Source organism: Euprymna scolopes, chromosome 3 (genome assembly GCF_053919585.1).
Source record: "Euprymna scolopes isolate OS-2025 chromosome 3, ASM5391958v1, whole genome shotgun sequence".
Taxonomy (NCBI): domain Eukaryota; kingdom Metazoa; phylum Mollusca; class Cephalopoda; order Sepiida; family Sepiolidae; genus Euprymna; species Euprymna scolopes.
The window spans coordinates 145,138,735-145,158,077 of NC_136484.1; the positions used below are offsets into that span (position 1 = coordinate 145,138,735).

The window sequence follows — 19,343 nt, forward strand, 5'->3', positions numbered from 1 at the left end:
AAAAAAAAAAATGCATTCGTGAGAAGTTGTGCAAAAACCAGTGAGGCTTAAGAATCCAGTAAGGCCAAATGAAATGGCTTGACAGAAAGAGAGGCAGAGGCAATGTGCCTGGTAAAACAATGGAGGAGCAGGGCCAGGAGTTATACCAGTCCCCAGACACTCCAAGCTGAAGTTTCTCCTTTAGACAAGGAAGCGTTCAAAATAAGCTGGAATCTAATAGGTTGGTGCAAAAATAATGTCGTTTTTGACGTGTGTGTATATATATGTATGTGTATATATATATCTCCGTTACGTATGATAGTTAGACAGTTAAAATTCATTAGTCCCATACAATAGTGCTAATATTTTAAATAAAATCCACCCTTTCCAAACGCATCTGTCATATATTTTAAAGTACTTTCATTAAAAATCCTCCCATTGTCGGACGAGATTAAAATTTTAACTATTAATTCGATCCTTTCGAATAAACCATTTGAGCGAAACTACGTATAATTGGTAACCCAAAAAATAGAATAGAAGACCTACCCTTTTTACTTATTTGTTTAAGAAAAAAACTGATGACAAAGGCGGGTGTTTTTTGTTTTGTTTTTGCTTTTTAAATTAATTTGGTGAGATTAAATGACCCAATAAATGAATCAACACGATAAGACCATAGCAATTTTATTATATTTAATTAATTATTTATTTTTGAACACACGCTTTCTTTTTCATTGGTTGATTCGCAAATAGGAAAAAAAAAAGGGGGAATTATAAATTCTGAAAAGAGAGCAAAAGCACAAATCTTTACAAGGTAGCGACCTGTAGGATTGGATAACAGGTCGAGGGTAGCTGTCCAAGCCGATCTTGACCTCGAAATCAGCAATGAAGACAGCAATCATCATCGAGGACCACCTAAATGCATTCGAATGTATTTTGTGATGAAAATTATATATATGATATTTCCCGAAAACCTCTGGCCTTGATGGAGGGGAGACTAAAACTTGCTGCTATGGTTTCAAATGATCTAAAATAACAGCAAGGGGAGACTTGATTCCAAATATTTCTCATATGTTGTCTCTCCCCTCTGTGGTTTTCATACTGAAAGTAAATTTCACAGTGTGTAAAGAGTATTTAATACTCAAGAGATTCATACTCTTACTCTATTTCCAAAAGAGGAGAGATATAACATATGAGAAATATTTGGAATCAAGTCTGCTTTTGCTATTATTTAAGATCATAGCAGCAAGTTTTAGTCTCCTCTCCATCCATATATATATATATATATATATATATATATATATATATATATATATATATAAAATAGTTAAATTATAAATTAAAATAGTTATATATATATATATATAATAAAATAGTTAAAGTCTAATGGGAGAAAAAATACTCACAAAAAATGGATTTTCAAAAGCTGTGAAAATTTTTATCATTTCTAAAGATTTGAAATAGATGCAGATGGTGACAGTAGCCTTCAAGTCTGTTAAATGATTGAAAATGCACCGAGTTATGATATCGCAAAGAATTTGAAGAGAAGAGACAAAAAGGTAAGAGCATTCACACTTGCTTGGATAGTTTCTACTGCCTTAAAACGAAGTATTTAAAGTTTGAATAATGCATTTATGTTTATTCATATATATTTATTTTTTTAAATTTTACACTTTATAAGTATAATACTTAAGACATTTATGATATATAGAATTTATATTTCAGTGCAATCGTGATAACATTAATTTGTAATGTGAATATTATTCATACTCTTTTTTAAAGTAGAGTTTTACCACCACCACCATCATTATCATCGGTTTAACATCTGATTAACTTGCTGGCATACCAAACTATAAGGGAATTTTGCAGGGTTGGATTCGTTTTGTTTTTTCATTCTGTTTTGTTCCAAATATTTACTAATTTATTTTCATGTTTTTGTACGAAAACGAAACTTTTTGTATCGTTTTCTTCATTTGTTTCCTACATTTATGAGTATTGAATTACAACCAGAATGTATATTAACAAAAACTATGAGAATGAAAAGTTATAATTAGGGTAACCCAAAAATAGCATTTATTAATCAGGTTGAGCGATTTGACAAAATAATTAACCCAAAATTCTTTGCATTTATGTTTTTATATGTAATTAACATAATTCCACTTTATACGTTGTTTAGTTTAATGGTATGACTTAGTACAAGAGGCATTCCAAAAGTAATGCCTCCTATTTTTTTTTTATTTCACCTGAATTGATCAAAGGAAATTGCAGATTGCATTATTATGATGACTGAATTTATGCATTCATGACCTGAAAGTTTCATCTTTCTCTTGCACGTATTGACGGTGTGAGACTCTAAGAAAGCAATCCATGTTATGGACATGTGTTAGAAGCAGACATGCATCATTGAATTCCTAACAAAAGTGTGTTAAGAATGATGGTGACTATGTAGAAAAATAAATTCTGTAGCACAAAAGGTCGCTTGTTCTAATGGTACCACTTATGCCTTCGTAGCTCTTCAACTTTTTAGTTTAGAAAACATAAGGGGCTTTACTTTTGAAACTATCTCTGTAGGCAATCATTTAGAGATATTATCTCAAATAAGCACTGGTCTCCATCACGTCACTGGGTTGGTGTCAGAAAGTACATCCAGCCTATATAAATCTTGTCGTAACTAAGGAAATGATTCCCAAAGAAAATTAGTCACATATCATACTATGTAGTTTCAATGTTGGAAGTTCACATGGAAGATCTAGAGAGATCGTTGACCTTCTTGAGAGAAAAATGGATTAACCTGTGTCGTGTCTAAGAAACTCGATGGAGAGGTAAATCTGATGGAATGATTTCCCGTTCAACACATGTCAGCATGTAAAACAGACGTTAAATTAATGATGATGATGATGATGACGACGACATGACTTCGAAATAATTAATTATATTAGGCATTGGAACATTATGTGTCAGATATTCTGTTAATAATATTGATAAAAAATACTAACACAAAAAAAGAGTCCTTTTCCAAAAAAAAAAAAAAAAAAATATCCGAGTAACATTTCTTCAAAATTATTTTGGAGTGGAACCACCAGAGAAATTGCCGGGAGCAAACTATGGGAACCACACTCCAAACAATTTACTAATTAAAGCTATTCTTTGTGAGTGAGAAAAAGGAAAAAGAACAAGAAAAGAAAAAAAAGATACAAGCAAAACTGTGAATTCTTCAAATTGACAGACATTCCAACAGCTTTTTTCTCACCTTCATCCCTTCATCACCTCCCTCCTTCCTGCCAACCTGCCTTATATTCCATTCCCCAATTCACTTCATGAGTTGTATTTAAAAAAAAAAAAAAAGAAGAAATTCTTTTTATTTTATTCTCTCTATTTCAGTCTTCAATTCTCAACAGATTCCATTGCTTCCAAAATGCAAATTCATATCAGAGTAAATGGCCAGGAACACTTCTAAGGACTTATTAACCTCATTGGTGCATGTTTTAAACAAAAATTTAGAGTTGCTGGAGCAGAAAAAAAGAAAAAGATAAATCTAATTTTTTAATCATTCTTCAGTGCCACAGTCCCAATCATTAGAAGAGAGAAACTGTCGGTGCTACTGCCACCGCTGCCGCCTCATTCAAAGACATCCAATGCCAATTATAAAAGCTGAAATAATCGAATAAGCTTACAGAAATGCCAGAAAGAGTTTATTGAAGTGCGAACAAAATAAAATGGAAAAATAATGAGGGCGAATGACAATGCGTCTACAGAAATAAAGGCATCTTTCGGTGTTCACCTTCTTTAGATTTTTCTTTTTTCTTTTTTGGGTCATCGCTTATCAAGGTCTGGGAGCCACTCAAGGATAAGATTTAAAGACATTGTCAGCTGAATGCCGAAAGAAGATTGAAAACAATGGGTGCAATGGACAGAATTTGATTATCCAAGAGAACAGCTCAACAAATATTTGTTAACATTAGACTTGAAGATGAGCATGTTGTAGTCAGTTGGGAAGTATCGCCATAGTAATTTGTTTCACAGATGGGATATACTAAGCGAAAAACTTTGTTCATGGAAGTTCCGTTTGATTTTTGGTACAGAGAAAGAGAAAAGAAAGTTCTTGTCTGTGCTATTGCTTGACAAGTTCTTGCTGTGAATGTTTTACAGGAAAGGAACCAAGAGATTGGAGCGCAGTTGAACACCTAGTATGAACATAACGATATAGAAGAGAGAAGAGCAACATCTCTATTGTACAAAAAAGGTGCATAGAAGAGATTACCTCCCACTATATTGCAAACGCAAGAAAGTGCTCCACATATAGTAGCGATACTCCATCTTAAGACGTATCTGGCTTTTATAATGATAGAAGATTACATCATAAGTCATATACGTTCATAAATGCTTTTTTTGTTGTTTAATTTTCTAATTAATGGGTTACTGCTTATTACGGCGCGAATGCCACACAAAGATAATGTCTAGTTAAGGAATCAGTTTAGTTAGCACTTACCCTCTTTATTACCTGTTTAGTTTAGACACTAAACAGGTAATACTGGTTCATATGTTACATGCTGTAAGTAATTTTATACATGGACTGATTTATTCAATTATGTGAAATAGAAAATTATTTAAAATGGATTATGGTTCATTGCAGGGACCCGTCAATTGCATGCGCCCCAGTTTTTAATTCCATGGGTGATATTTTATTTAGCTAAGGTTTTTTTTCCTGCACTCCTATTTGTTCTTTCTATACCGTTCCTCTTCTGATAACGACTGTTGTTGATGCTATATCCAGCAGTATTGATAACACATTACAACTTCATCTGTCAACCTCCATCTTTGTTTTTGGTGACTTCAATGTTCATTATTCTGACTGGTTTCCTCACTCTAATTGCACAGATCTTGCTGTTAAAATCTGTCTTAACTTTTCTGATCTGTCCAAAATGTCCCCTTCACTAAATAATGATTTCCTAATAATGATCTTCATCAACCATCTTTACTTGATTATTTTTCTCACTTCTGTTCTTGACTCCTGATCTTGATGTTAAGGTTGATTTTTTGGTGAAGTCTTTTGTTAATCGCCCCTTTCTACAGGAAGACATTTCACTTACTATGTGACGTTCCATGGGGTCTTATTTTTGGTATGTCTCCGAATGCTGCCACTAAGGAGATTACTGACTGACTTCTTATTGGAATTGACATCTTGATTTCTCATTGTAAGTTTCAAATTAAACCTTATTCTTTGATTTCGTGCTTCTATCATTGCTTATCATAATCATTACTTTAGTCAGTATTGTTGGAATGTTTCTGAAGCTTCCAGACAATCCTACATAAAAGCTAGCAATGCCTGCAAGAAAGCAATCTCAGAGGCTAAGTTTAGCTATTCTTAAACGATTCGTGATTTCTTTTGATGATTCTGGTGCTCTTCTTCTTGATTCTCTCTTGAAAACAGATCACTCTCTTGACTCTCATTATCAATCTGAAGATGGTTCTGTCTGATCCTGACAAATCTAAGGTTTCTAGTCCTGATTCAATTCTTGTTGTTTTTCTGAACTTTTATCTATTTTCTCAAAATCTTTGAATCTCTATTTGTCTCAGTTCTATTTCACCTTCTTGCTAGAAAGACTCCTCTATTGTTCCTACCCTTAAAAATGCTGGTGATTATACTGACCCAACTAAGTATCGTTCTGTTAATTTCCTCTGTTATTAAAAAGGTTTTGAAAGGTTTGTCAACGGCAAGCTTGTTCATTTTCTGAAAAGTTTGGGCTTCTTTAATGATGTTCAGTATAACTTTCATTGTTTTAATTTAAATGCTGATCCTTTAACTGCTAAACAGGTCTGTCGATTTATGGATAATTCAGAAGAGGTATAACATTAGTGGTAAGATTTGTGACATTATTAGGCCTTTACTTTTCAGATACACTATCCCCTCAAAGAAGAAGATAATACCTGGGAGGGTGGCCTCATGACGACAAAATAGATAATATATGACTCCATCCCTCCAAGAATAAGAAGAATTTTACCATGACAACAGAACAGATACTACACTACCTATCCCACAAAGCAAGAGAAAGTAATGCCAGGGAGGATGGTATCATGCTAACAGAACAGACCCTCCCACACACACCCTGAATTGAGCATTAAAAGATAGTACAGTAGTATAGTGTCGACTTCAGACAGACAGATACCAAATCTCCACCCGTGATAGACGTACTGATGTTAAATATAATGATCAGCATTATTTAACACCTTGTCACATTTTTAAATAATACTACAAACTTTCTTTTACAAACTTACAAACACATCCAATTCATTATAATAAGGATAGTTAAGGGTGCAGCCAGTTTATTTTATAAGATCTCAAACAAAAGCAAGAGTATCAGCTGGGAGATAGGAAATCAAGAGGGACCATAAAAGATTACTTTTCCCCTTAACTCTGCATAATAGCATGTATGTAGCAATTCCTGTGTGGGTAAAATTCCAGTAAGATTTGCTCAGCACATATATGTTTTGACATTGTGGCCAGAAAAATGTCAACTGGTACACCTGTTACGCAACCAGTACTTTGCATGTGTGTAAAACGACACTTTTTGAACTTTCTTCATAACTGGATCAATTTCGTTTCGGTTATTCTCCATTTTGTATTATCTCCTTGTATTGATGTTAACCCATTAGTGCCCAATGGTTTTTGGCTTTTAATGCATTACCAAAAGTCTTTTGTAGATACAATATTATTTGATGCTGAAATTACTTTCAAAGATTTAGTTGACTTCATAGGGTAGTTGAAGCAATCATTTGTACTTCGAGGGACATTCCAAAAGTAATGCCTCCTATTTTTTATTCCACTGTTGCAATGACTCAACTTATGTATTCAGGACCTGAAAGTTTCATCTCTCTGTTGCAAATATTGACGGTGTGAAACATGGTCATAAGTCAGAAGCAGAGATGTGTGATTGGATTCCTGGCAAAAGTGCATTAAAAATGGTGGTAACTATGTAGAAAAATAAATTCTGGAGCAGAAAAAGTCGTTCATTTTAATCATAGCATTTCTGTCTTTGTAGGTCTTCAACTTTTTGAGTTAAAACAAATTGGAGGATTTAATTTTGAAATGACCCTCGTACATATCAAAATGTGGTTTAGTTATAGGGACTACTTAGCAAAAAGGTTTTCATTATTAGATGAAACTGATTGTATCCTTTCACTAGGTTTTTACTGAAAACAAATATCAGTTCTGCCAATAGACATCAGACAGTAGGTGTAATATTTGAAATCTTTATGATTAACTATAGATATCTCTAAAAAATGCAGATGTTGAAATATGGTTAATTATCCTTCTGGTGTTACATAAGGACTACAGGCGCTAATGGTTTAAATCAGTTTTGTACCATTTTGCATTAACTCAATCTGTGGTGACAACATTATACTGACAAGAACACTTTACATCTAAATATAGCTGCATTTTATCTTTAAAAGAGCAAAAAAATAAATTTGTTTCTGAATTTTTGAGATGAGGATTAATAATTTGGATTATTCGGATTACTGTTTTCATCTTTAGTGCTATTTGCACAATGTTTCCGCCAATGTAACAAAGTCCATGGATAAAGTACTAAGTTAAAACTCAGTTCTAAGTGAAGCACTTCTGGAGATTGAAGGGTTAATCCTCAGTGCAGGGTCATATAAAGAATACAACTGCAAATTATTTAAGAATTCTAACTAGTCATAGCTAATGGAATGAGAGCACGGATTAAATAATGTTATGTTTGAAATTTGGTACAGATTACTTTGACAAGGTACATCTGAAGACAGTCGGTTACATCGGCCAAAACGTTGTGAAAATAACACTCAAGATGAGAACAGTAATCCAAAGAGTCCAAATAATCCCTTTACTAATGTTAAGTCATTTTTGAACTTGATATTATTTGTTATTCAAAATCACATTCGCATTGAATGGCCATGTTATTGACAAAGCAGAAACTATTCAATTATTTTTCAAAGTATTCTGTCTCCAATGAATTTGAGTTGTCTTTTTGATATTTTAGAATTTAGAAAAAATTGTGTTCATTCAATTGCTTTTTTTGTTGTTTTTTTTTAAACAATTTATTTAATGCAAAGTCTGAACTTTTTTTCTACTTGAACAAAACATAACAATGATTTTAATTTTTTATGCCTAAAAAATATTTTTAGAGTAATGAAAGGAAGTGTTTGTTTCAAGTTCTTTTTTGCGTGAAAACCATAAACTCTTTGAATATATGTGCTCTGTTCATGCCTTTCTCTTTTCCCTACACTCCACCATTGTCAGAAATGGAAACTCCTGGGATGATCTGGCTGAAATTTTTTATGAACTTTTGTAATGATAAGGTGCAGCAAAGTATTATGGTCCTCATTCGATACACATCATCAATTTGACATAAGTCACTCATTCTAAGCCAACAGATTATAACTTTTGCTTGTTTTTCACTCATAATTGGTTTTTCTTTTAGATTTATTAGAATGCCAACATCTAAAATAAATGATGATGATGATGATGATGATTTATCATACTGGAAAATGGAGGTGGTGATGATAGCGATGCTTTATCATAATGGAAAATGGACGTGATGATAATGATGATGATGATTTATCATACTGTAATCTGTTTATTTTTTATTTTATCTTTTATACAGAATAGCATAGCATGCATTGCCAGAGAAAGTGAAACCTTGCTCCCCCTAACAAGTAGCTGTTAAAACATGGGCGATTTCCAACAGTGCAATATTGAACTGCTTACCCTCGAGCACGTGTACTTTAAGAAAATTCTAATGCAATTACAGCAAAAATCAGTTAATGCTGATATATTCAAATTTATTCAAAATACAAAACAATGTTTGTCAAGTGCAAAAATTTGTACACAGAAGTGAAAAACATTTTTCTTTTGTTTTTTCCAATATTTTGAACCGTTAAATTGTGCGCCCCTGAGAATGTTGTGGCACCTTCTCAACAATGCCATTTGTGAAACGTGTGTATATGCCATGTGACAAGTTATTTTTTAAGTGAAAATCTGATGGTATTTTAGTTTGAACAAAATTACACGCATTTGAAGTAACATTTTTTAAAAATTTTATTGCAGCTATTAAAAGCAACACTACATATAATTTTTTCTATCAATATTTGAGATTAAAAAAAAATAAAAGCCAAGGAGGCCCACAAAGAAGTTCTGAAACCATCCCTTTTGATATATATAACACCGGTTCTGTGTACATCTATTTGTATATTATTATAAAGTTCAGATTTCTTTTTTATCTGTTCATACATAAATAGAAACATATGATTGGCTAGCAAAACAGGAATAGGCAGAGTACACATTACTAAGGCAGTAGTTTTTTTACAATGTCAATACCTGAGTTTGAATCTCATATATGAGGTGCCTTCAATAAGTTTCCAGATTTTCTTTGTACAGGCATTTAAAATGATCATGTATGTTATTGCTATACATCTTATGAGATGACTGACCAGTTTTTATGATTTCAGGTTCAAATGAACAGTTACAGTAGGAATTGGAATACACCCTACTAAAGCCTGATTTTTACAGCTGCTGAATTTCAAAAATGCAATCTAGATGTGAGGACACTTTAGAAAAACAATATGCAATAAAATTCTGTTTTAAACTTTTCAAAAATGCCACAGAAACGCATGGAATGCTTCAGACTGCTTTTAGACCATCTTCTATGATTTAAGCATCAGTTTTTGAGTGGCATAAGAGATTCAAGGGAGGCAGGGAGTCTGAAGAATGATGAGTGGTGTGAGAGGAGTAAAAAAGTCAGAAAACCAGAGTTGATTGGCAAAATAAAAAATTTCATGGATAAGGACTGTCATGTGTCTATAGAGACAATAAGTGCACAGTTTGATGTCAGTGTGGGAACTGTATACAGAATTATTAACGAGGAACTGAAGATGCAGAAGATTTGCACAAGATGGGCATCTAGAAAGTTCCTCACCCTCCCTATAGTTCAGACCTTGCTCCCTGTGACTTTTGATTATTCCCCAAGCTCAAGGAAAACCTTAGAGGCTGTCGTTATGAGACAATTGAGGAGATGAAAGAGGCTGTGATAAGGGTCATTGACATGCTCACACAAGAAGACTTCAATAGGGCCTTCCAGAAGTTGTAGGAACAGTACAATAAATAAGTGCATTGCAGCCGGCGGAGATTACTTCAAAAGAGACTAGAGTTTCATGTATGTACTATCAATAAAAGTGTCCATATGAAAAAGTCTGAAAACTTATTTAAAGCACCTCGTAAGTCTAAAAGAATTTTTTAAGTAGATACATGTTTTATAAATTTAAAGAAATTTTTTAAAATTGCATTTTTTTTTAAAACTAAGTGACGTTTTTATCGACATAAAGAGTATCCGGCATTAGTTCAAAGCAGATTGCTTTTGCTTAAAATTAAAATTCTTAATGTTTTGGAAATTTTTGAGATAAGGATTGATTATTTGGATTATTCCTACTACTGTTCTCATCTTGAGTGTTATTTGCATAACGTTGTGGATGATGTAACCTTCGACCTTCTTCGCATGCATCTTGTTGAACTTAGAAATTTTTATGTTGAACTTGAGAATATTTAAGCTCAGCGGTGTAAAGGATATAAGAGCTATGTAGTTATCAGTTCTGAGTGATAGACTTCTAGAGGTTGAACATTCAATGCTCAGTATGGACTATACAGAAACAGAATACAGAAAAACATCGTACGATGCTAATTCCTATGAATTTAGAACTGTTAACCTTTCCACAATGTTTCGAACATTGTAATCTCCGGCTATCTTCAGGTGCCTTTGGTCATAGTCAGTAACCTTCTGAAAATTTCAAATGGAACTATTTATTTAATCCAATGAGATATTAGCATACAAAGAGGTACAAATGCTGGTGTGATTGTAACAAGTAGGAATGGAACTTCTGTCATTACTAATTAGCATAGCGTTACCATTGTCAACCAAGGAAAAAGTCTACCAAACATGTGTACGTTTTTTTTCTTTTTTGGAAGGTGGAAGGGTGGAGGTTATATGAGATTTCTTGCAATTTTAGTTCTTTTCCTGTCCTTGAAAATCTTTAACAATTAAAAAATGAGGAATCCTTCAATCAAAGAACACCACATACACTTGGGTGTACAAGAAAAAATAATGCACATTCATAGATTGATTTATTTTATTTTTTGTTTTGTCTAATTAATTTTTCTTCAAGTTTTAAAGAAATGCTCTTTCTGTGTTTTTGTGTTACTTCTATTGCAGTTGGCTAGCTAGCGTTCATAGTTTATATATATATTCGTCCCTGCATTCGAGGATTTTCCTTAAGATTTCACCTGTTTTCATCATTGCCATAGTTGTATAGTCTCAGGTTTCACTTTGAGTCCAATTTATTTTCTCCTACTTTTTCGGAACTGTTTCTAGTACTTCTATTATTATTATTATCATTATTATTATTCACTTACTAAAAGTTCACGTTACTGCAAGAACCATTTACCATTGATTTCTTGCTGGCATCAGCAATTAGTATTTCCTGGGGTTTTAGTGGAAAAAATTGGAAAGGGTATAGTATTTTGCAGTTTTGGTTTTATTTCTTTCCTTCTTCTTCTTCTCCTCCTCCTTTGTCGTCTTCATGTTTATTTATTTATTTTTCTCAAAGAAATTCAATATACACTTAGAAATTAAAAATTGTAAGGGAATTTCACTAATCAATCTCAAATAATTTAAAACAATTTCTTCCCTTGCGATGACTGAAATAATTATAACTCTTTTTTGAAAAAAAGAAAAATAAATAAATAATTGTCCCACATTTCTTTAAAACTTAAAGAAAAATTAATTAAACAAAACAAAAAATAAAAGATAAAATAAATCAATCTATGAATGTGCATTATTTTTTTCTTCTACACCCAAGTGTATGTGGTGTTCTTTGATTGAAGGATTCCTCATTTTTTAATTGTTATAACTACGCAAAGATTTTCAAGGACAGGAAAAAAAAAATCACAGAACTTCTTATGACAGAATGAGAAATATTGATTAGATTTTAATTTTTTTTCTTTTTTTTTTCATAAATTTTATATTTTTATAGTTCGTTTTCAGCTTCCGAATCTAACATTTATTAAAGCTTCTATTCATTTTTCTTACCAATGATTGTAAACAATGGTTAACAATTTTCCATGCAGTGCTACAAAATTGTTAACCAAAAAATAACACAAAATAAAATATTTGATAACTAAACTAAACATTTTATTCTGGCATTTTCTTCTATGAAAATCGTTTCAGACAAGGCATAAAGCCATTTGATGTAAATATATATATATATATTTCTGTGGAAATATGATTTTTTTTCAATTATATTTCACTTTTTATATATATATACAAATCCTTAATTTAAAAAGCTCAATGTTATTACAGAGCATATAACAAATAAATGACAAAAGTCTATATTCCAAATTTCATGACGTTGACCATCTTACAATTTATTCCTTTAATCCCGTTGGTATTTACAATTCTTGACAGTAACTGTTTTGTAGCGCAAAATCATTCATTTAATTATTATATCAATGAATGAATTTATTTTGCCCTTAACTTATCAGAAGAAGTAGCAACTATCTATCCACCAAAAGAAAATAAAATGCATTTGGGCATAAATACAAAATCCGAAAATTGGAAGAGAATGATAATAAATTAATTAAATACTAAATAGAATATTTTTTAGTAGTATATATCAAAATTAGTAAAATTTATTAATACAAATATTTAAATGTTAGTGACTTTATTTCTAGGTTCAAAATGGCGTAATGTAAGCTAAAAATAAGATGCATTTGAAGAAGATTAGAGGTTACATCGGCTGAAACGTTGTGAGAATAACATACAAGGTGAGAATAGTACTCCGAATAATATGCATCGATTTTCATTGTTAATGTGCACAATGAATGGACACATCACACTATTGCTATTTTATTGCTGACCATAATATATATATATATAAAGCTGAATGTGTGTGTGTGTGTGTGTGTGTGTGTGTGTGTGTCTGGTCACGAATAGGCTCCTTATGGTTGACTATTTTAAAAAACTGATCACATATAATGATAGAAGATGTATCGAGACACAGGAATGGGTATGTTTGATTTGGCAGAATAGTGGTTCATTAAAATTGTGGGGTCGCGTTCGCGCCTGGTCCACAAAGTATGGAAATAAAAAATTTGAAAATTAAAAAAAATGTTTACAAGTGTTTTTGACATAGATGTACATAATAATACTTTGATAAGTATGTTTTAACTTAAATAGGATGGTATAATAAAATTGTGGGGTCTGCGTTCGCGCATGGACCCCTTAGAATAGAAATAGGCACAAACTTTAATAAAGACTTTTCATATCTATTTGCGTAAGTATACTTTGATAATTATGTTTCAGTTTGAAGAAATATGGTATAATAAAATTATGGGGTGTTCGTTCGCACATGACCTCCAAAGAATGGAAATATGTCACAAAGTTTAACAAGGTTTTTTAATATAGATCCACAGAATATAGTGTTTCAGTGTGAACAGGTATGGTATAATAAATTATGGGGTTTATCTATTTTATTTTTACTTTCATCATATTTTGCTTTGGTTTTGATACCCGCAAATTCGAAGCTATCTCTTTACAACCCTTCCTTTTCATAACCTATAATACTTTCATAAATCAGAGTCCATTTTCTGTAGGCTATTTTTGAACCCAGGTAACGACGGGTACTTTTGCTAGTATATATATATATGACATGATGATATAAATAATGTCAACATGTCAATGGGTATCAGTATATTCGGAGAATGGTCAACTTTCATTGCGGCATCAACTGTTTCTTTCCATGATTAAAAATAAGAATTATAGTCCGCACAACTTGGCTTCACAGAACTGTAATCGTGTGTGTTGTATACGCAGAGAAATTTGGCTAATGTCTCACTGCAATAGAAACAGTCTAAAAATAAGAGAGAGAATTATGATAGCAAGTCTTTAATGTTTTGTGAATGGTTCCAAATAAGAAGAAGATAAGAAAGGAAACTGCAACTAAAATATCCATTTGTAAGATAAATTATAGAAATTATGATTTATTACCTCTGTCAAAGAGGTTAGGATTTATCAAGTCTATATCTGTTTGTCTGTTAGCAATTTCTCAGTATGAGTATGACAGAGTAAAGGGGTGAGCTGTTGTGATTGGTAGATCAAGATTTTAATAAAATCTAAATGCTATTCTTTTATGTCTCTGAATTCTTTAGATGAGGAGTGATAATTTGGATTATTCGGACTACTTTTCTCATCTTGAGGGTTATTCTCACAAAGTTTCAGCCGACGTAAGCTTCGATCTTCTTCAGGTGTATCTTGTCAAACTCATGAATCTTTCTGCAAACACGGAAATCTGTATGGAATTTCCAATAGAACTCTTTCTTTAATCAATGGAGGTAGCTTGCTCTCATTCTGTCAGCCATGATCAAGTAGAAGTGCTAAGCAATTTGTAGTTGAATTGTTAGTATCGCAAGGATCCATGATGCAATGAATGAAATGCTAAGTAAGAATCAATTGTGAGGGACACTCTTCTGGAGGTTGAAGATTCAATCCTCAGTGTGGGTGGTGATACTATGATGGAACAGGAGTATGCTACGTCTGTGCATTAAATGAAGAGTTCTGTTCAAAATTCTGTACAGATCCCCGAGTTCAATCGAAAGATTCCTAAGTTTGACACTTGAAGAAGGTTGGAGGTTATATGAGATAAAACTTTGTGAAAATAATACTCACGAATGAAAATACAGAGAAGGAAGAGAAAGAAAAAGATTTCAGGAGAAAAATCCAAAAGAAAACAAGAGAGAGATAACAAGAAAGTGAGTGAGAGTGCAAGAAAGGGAGATAATTAGAAAAAGAAAGAAAGAGAGTTTAGAAGAAAGGAAGGTGGGTAGGAGAGAATGAATCAGAGAGAGGAACTAAATACAACTGATATATCAGTACCATTATCCCTACTCTTGTACATATCTTCGTCACACTTTAAATGGGTTCTAACCAAAGCGATTCGTAATCGGATCCACAACTGTTGATGGATATGCGAAAAACAGTAGTAAATATGAATTACCAAAACAGTTTTAATAAGGAATTGCAGTAATGCCCCATTCTATACATACTACAAGAAGAAGAAGAAATAGGAGGAGGAGGCGGTGGTGATAGTGAGTGATTCTAAAACGACAACATAAATGATCTTTTTCATACAAATCTATCTATCTATATATCTATAAAAACAGAGATGTGTGTACCACAGACGATTTCTGATTGGTTAATCCAGTAATCACATCTCCTAAAAAACTATGGTTCCTACGCTCTTAACTTTACCATAAAATATTATGGCTTTATTTATTGTCCATCTTGGAAGGGTTTAATTTTTTCCTAACTTGTTATTTACAAATTACAGAAATACGAAACTTACACAATCTAACAATCCAACCTCCGACATCACGTCCGCCATTCTGGTGCTAGCCGCACACACGTACACACAACACGAAAACAATGTTTTGAAAATCTAGCAAAAATTAATTTTCCATTAATTTTTCAATATTTAAAAATAAATTATGCCGGCTGTTAAAGCGAGAAAGATAAAATTTAAAAATACTTATTTTTATATATATATATATATATATATATATATATGAAACTAAACTAAAAAAAAAAAAACGCGCGTTCACTCGTGGTCTTTTCATTTCAGGTTTGTATTACTGTACACATAGATTCGAAAAAGTTGTCAAAAAACAAATATATAACAAATAAATGTTTTCAAAGGCAAGATAAGTTACTTTTCTACCAAACTGGATATGTTTTCATGTTTTTATTCAATGTAACATATTTATTCAGCTCGAAAAACGGGTTTGTATCATTGTACACATAGATTCAAAAAAGTTGATAAGATACGAAACAATATGCATAATATAAACACAGCGCGAAAACAAACGTTGTCATCCATTCCCAGCACACACGCGCACACACACACACTCTGGCGTTAGCCGCACACACGTACACACACCACAAAAACAAACGCTATTAGTACTACTATAATTTCCAGCCCACGCGCACACACGCACACACACTCACGTCCACTACCGTCCTTGGCTACGTCACGTTGTTATGGCAACCAAGCCCGCTGACTAACACACGATAAATACACAGTAAATTTGATTTTCTTCATTTCTACGCAAATATTACGCAAATATAAATCATATAGAATATCTGTATGAATATAATTACACGTAATAGTTAAATAAATATGATCATCGTATAAGAGAACCGAAAAAAAAACTAATAGGGAATTAATTAAAAACGATAAAAAAATATGCACATTAGCTAGATCTTTTGTAGATGAATGTAATTCCATGACTCATAAATAACAAAGTTGTATTTTCTTTTTAAATAAATACAAAAAAGGGGTGTTGATAAGACTATCAATACACACAAAAAAATATAGATTTATTTTTGGGTAAAGTTCCCCCGGGTTTTCTTTTCACTTCAGTAAATAATGGTCTTTTGTTATATATATGGCGTACTATTATCCTATTATATATGATGTTTATGTTTATATATATATATATAAGTGATAGTGTTTGTGTGTGTCTGTGCGTTTGTGTGCATTTCCCTACGCTAAAACTCTGTCAATTTTAAGCCTACAGATTCGAAATTTGATATACAGGGTACTGAGATTTGGGAAAATCGATGTGATAGGTTTTCGACAGAAATTTGGCGATTAAGTGGTCAATATTCAACGATTTGACCTTTGAGAACTCTACCAAACTCCTCCTACAATTTTGGGTCTAAACACGTGATATTTTAGATATAGATTCCTTGGACATGGATCTAACTTATTAACTTTACTTGATCCCTAAACAATAAATGTTAAGAGGTCATAATAGGGGTCAAAGTTTAAAAAAATTGACCGTTTTTTTTTTTCTCAGCATACACCTCAAAACACCTGGGCAACGCCGGGCACCGATTGCTAGTTGTAAATAAAAACAGTAATTGGCCAAAGGACAAAGGATAAGTCAGAAAAAATCTCCACTTAATATAGCTAAAAATATTTACCACAATTCCTTTTGCCAAATGCATTTGAATATTAATTTGGAATAGAAAATGAGCAAACATTTACGAGAATTCATAAACCCTTTAAAACCTTAAAATGTCTACAATTAAAACCTTGAATCTCTTTCTAATTCATTGATTTCAACCGATTCTAGATTCTGGTTTCGAATATGGCTGGCAAATATTTTCCTTTGATCCCTTCAGTCATGGGATAAAATCTAATTATTTTAATGGAAAATTAATTCAACTTCCTCAACGCCATCTGCCTATCAACTGATGTCTCCTCCCCGTCGTAATTCATGCTTGAAATATGTCCAATAAACAGGAGAGTATGTCTCACAAACTTGTATTTAATATTTATAAACACTTTAAAATATGTCTAAGACATTGGATCAGGGGATTTGGTTGGTTGTTTTCTCTTACGGCATATCAGCCCTTTTCACGTTATTTAATGATGGAAAAAAGGTTTTATGTTTCAAGTTGTTTATATCTTCAAATATTTATTCACTAGTGGGGGTACCCGGCGTTGCTTGGGGGTGGAGAGGTTTTATGGTAAGGGTATTGATCAATGGAGCCCTAAAAAACAATGTTTCCCAACCCCCTAAAAACAATGAAAATAGCAGCGAGTACCTGTGCAAGCGCAAAAAATGAATAAATAAAGAATTGGTCAACGGAGCCTTAAAAAAAAAAAAAAAAATTAATCAACCCCCCCCTCCTAAGAAAAATGAAAATATTAGCAGATACCTGTGCGAGCAAAAAAAAAAAAAAAAAAGTAGTAAGCAGGCAAGCAGGGTTGAACCTGTAACGCTAAGTAACGGGCCTTGATAAGTGGTGATCACTGTGTAACAAAAAAAAAAAAAAAAGGTGACAAAAAAAAAAGGAAACTATTTAGTCGTCTCACCCACGCGACTTGTGACGTCACGGGCGCTCGAAATAACATGTTTTATTCGTACGTCAATATCGCGAGACGTGAATGGCTTTGCAAAAATGTTGACAAAAAAAGTTACCCCCTCCTTGTAGAAAACGGCCCAAGTTGATGATGAAAGAATTAATGTTTTTGGCCAATTTTTGGATATTATTTGGCTGAGAGACTGAGCTTTTAAACGACACCAATTTTGTCAGTGTTAATCACTCGTGTCGAAAGTTTTAGTGAAACATACATATACACACACAAACAGACGGGCGAGATTTATACAATAGATGGTGTTTAGTTTGGTTGCTTTGTATAAAAAAAATGTCGATTTTATTTTGGTTTTTGTAGAACATGATTAAATTTTGCAAAGGAAAAGGGAAAAAAAATCAACAACATCGCTTGGTGCATTTAAGTCAGGAAGCCAATACCTTCAAATAGCCTAATCTGATAGCACCAAAAGAACCAGGGTACTGGAGAGTTTAAAATATACAGATTTCAAGTTTAAACAAATATTTCCTATATCTTTTGAAGGAATTGTTTTTATTTTAAATTCAAACTGAAGCATCAAGTTTATGAATAGTAATTAATTTTATTGCTTCTTGTTTCAAATCCTTGTCGATGTTGGGTTGCTTTTGAGAGGTTTATTTCACGCATTCCCTTGTGACTAAATCAGGATAATTAAAAAAACCTTTTATTTAGAGAATTACGGAAGGAATTTTGGTTGTGCCCACAGGGAGAGTATAAGTGCTAAACGGATTATTATTTTTATTTTTTGTTGTTTAATTCAGAAATTTGGAGATTTCGTTAAGAGAGAAAACAAACCTTTGGGATGAGATTGAATCTTTCAGACAAATATTCAGCATATTTAAAAGTGAAATTCAGTGAGAAAATATATTTACCTGCAAGTAGAAAAATAAAAAAAACATTAATATGCATACGAACACCTAATAAAAGCAATCATGCTCACAAACAAAACATTTCAATATATATGATCTAGCAACAATGAAAATAAGTTTATAAATAGAAGGAAGAGTCACATTATAAAAAATATTTTTCAAATATGAATATATAACTGAAATTTTGAAAAGACTTTTTCTTAAACATAAAGGGATACTGCCAAAACCGCAGTTTAGTGGCCTGAATATAATGCAATAAAACAATTGTGTACAGTCAATAAATATTATTTTATCTTATTTTGTTAAATATTAACACATAAGGAACCATTTTGAATTACTTCTATAAGGCCACCATTCGCTGATGTATGGAGTATTGTTGTCATATTTGGGCTGGTGCATCTGCTACTAGTCTCTCGCTCCTGGACAAGGTTCAAAAGAGAGTCATCAACCTAATAGGTCCCGAACTGTCATCTAAGCTTCAGCCTTTGTCCCATC

The 19,343-nt window shown here is 32.4% G+C and overlaps 1 protein-coding gene across 1 annotated transcript in view; it reads right to left on the reverse strand.

The window, feature by feature from the left end:
- Positions 1–18,913, reverse strand: part of LOC145262702 (transcription elongation factor A N-terminal and central domain-containing protein 2-like) — a 624,264-nt gene extending 605,351 nt beyond the window's left edge. Inside the window, exons 1-2 of the mRNA XM_080119827.1 lie at positions 18,895–18,913; positions 18,775–18,851 (exon numbers count right to left, since the gene is read on the reverse strand). Coding sequence (XP_079975953.1) covers positions 18,775–18,851; positions 18,895–18,913 — 96 coding nt within the window. The remainder of the gene's footprint in view (positions 1–18,774; positions 18,852–18,894) is intronic.
- Positions 18,914–19,343: the final 430 nt, after the last annotated feature.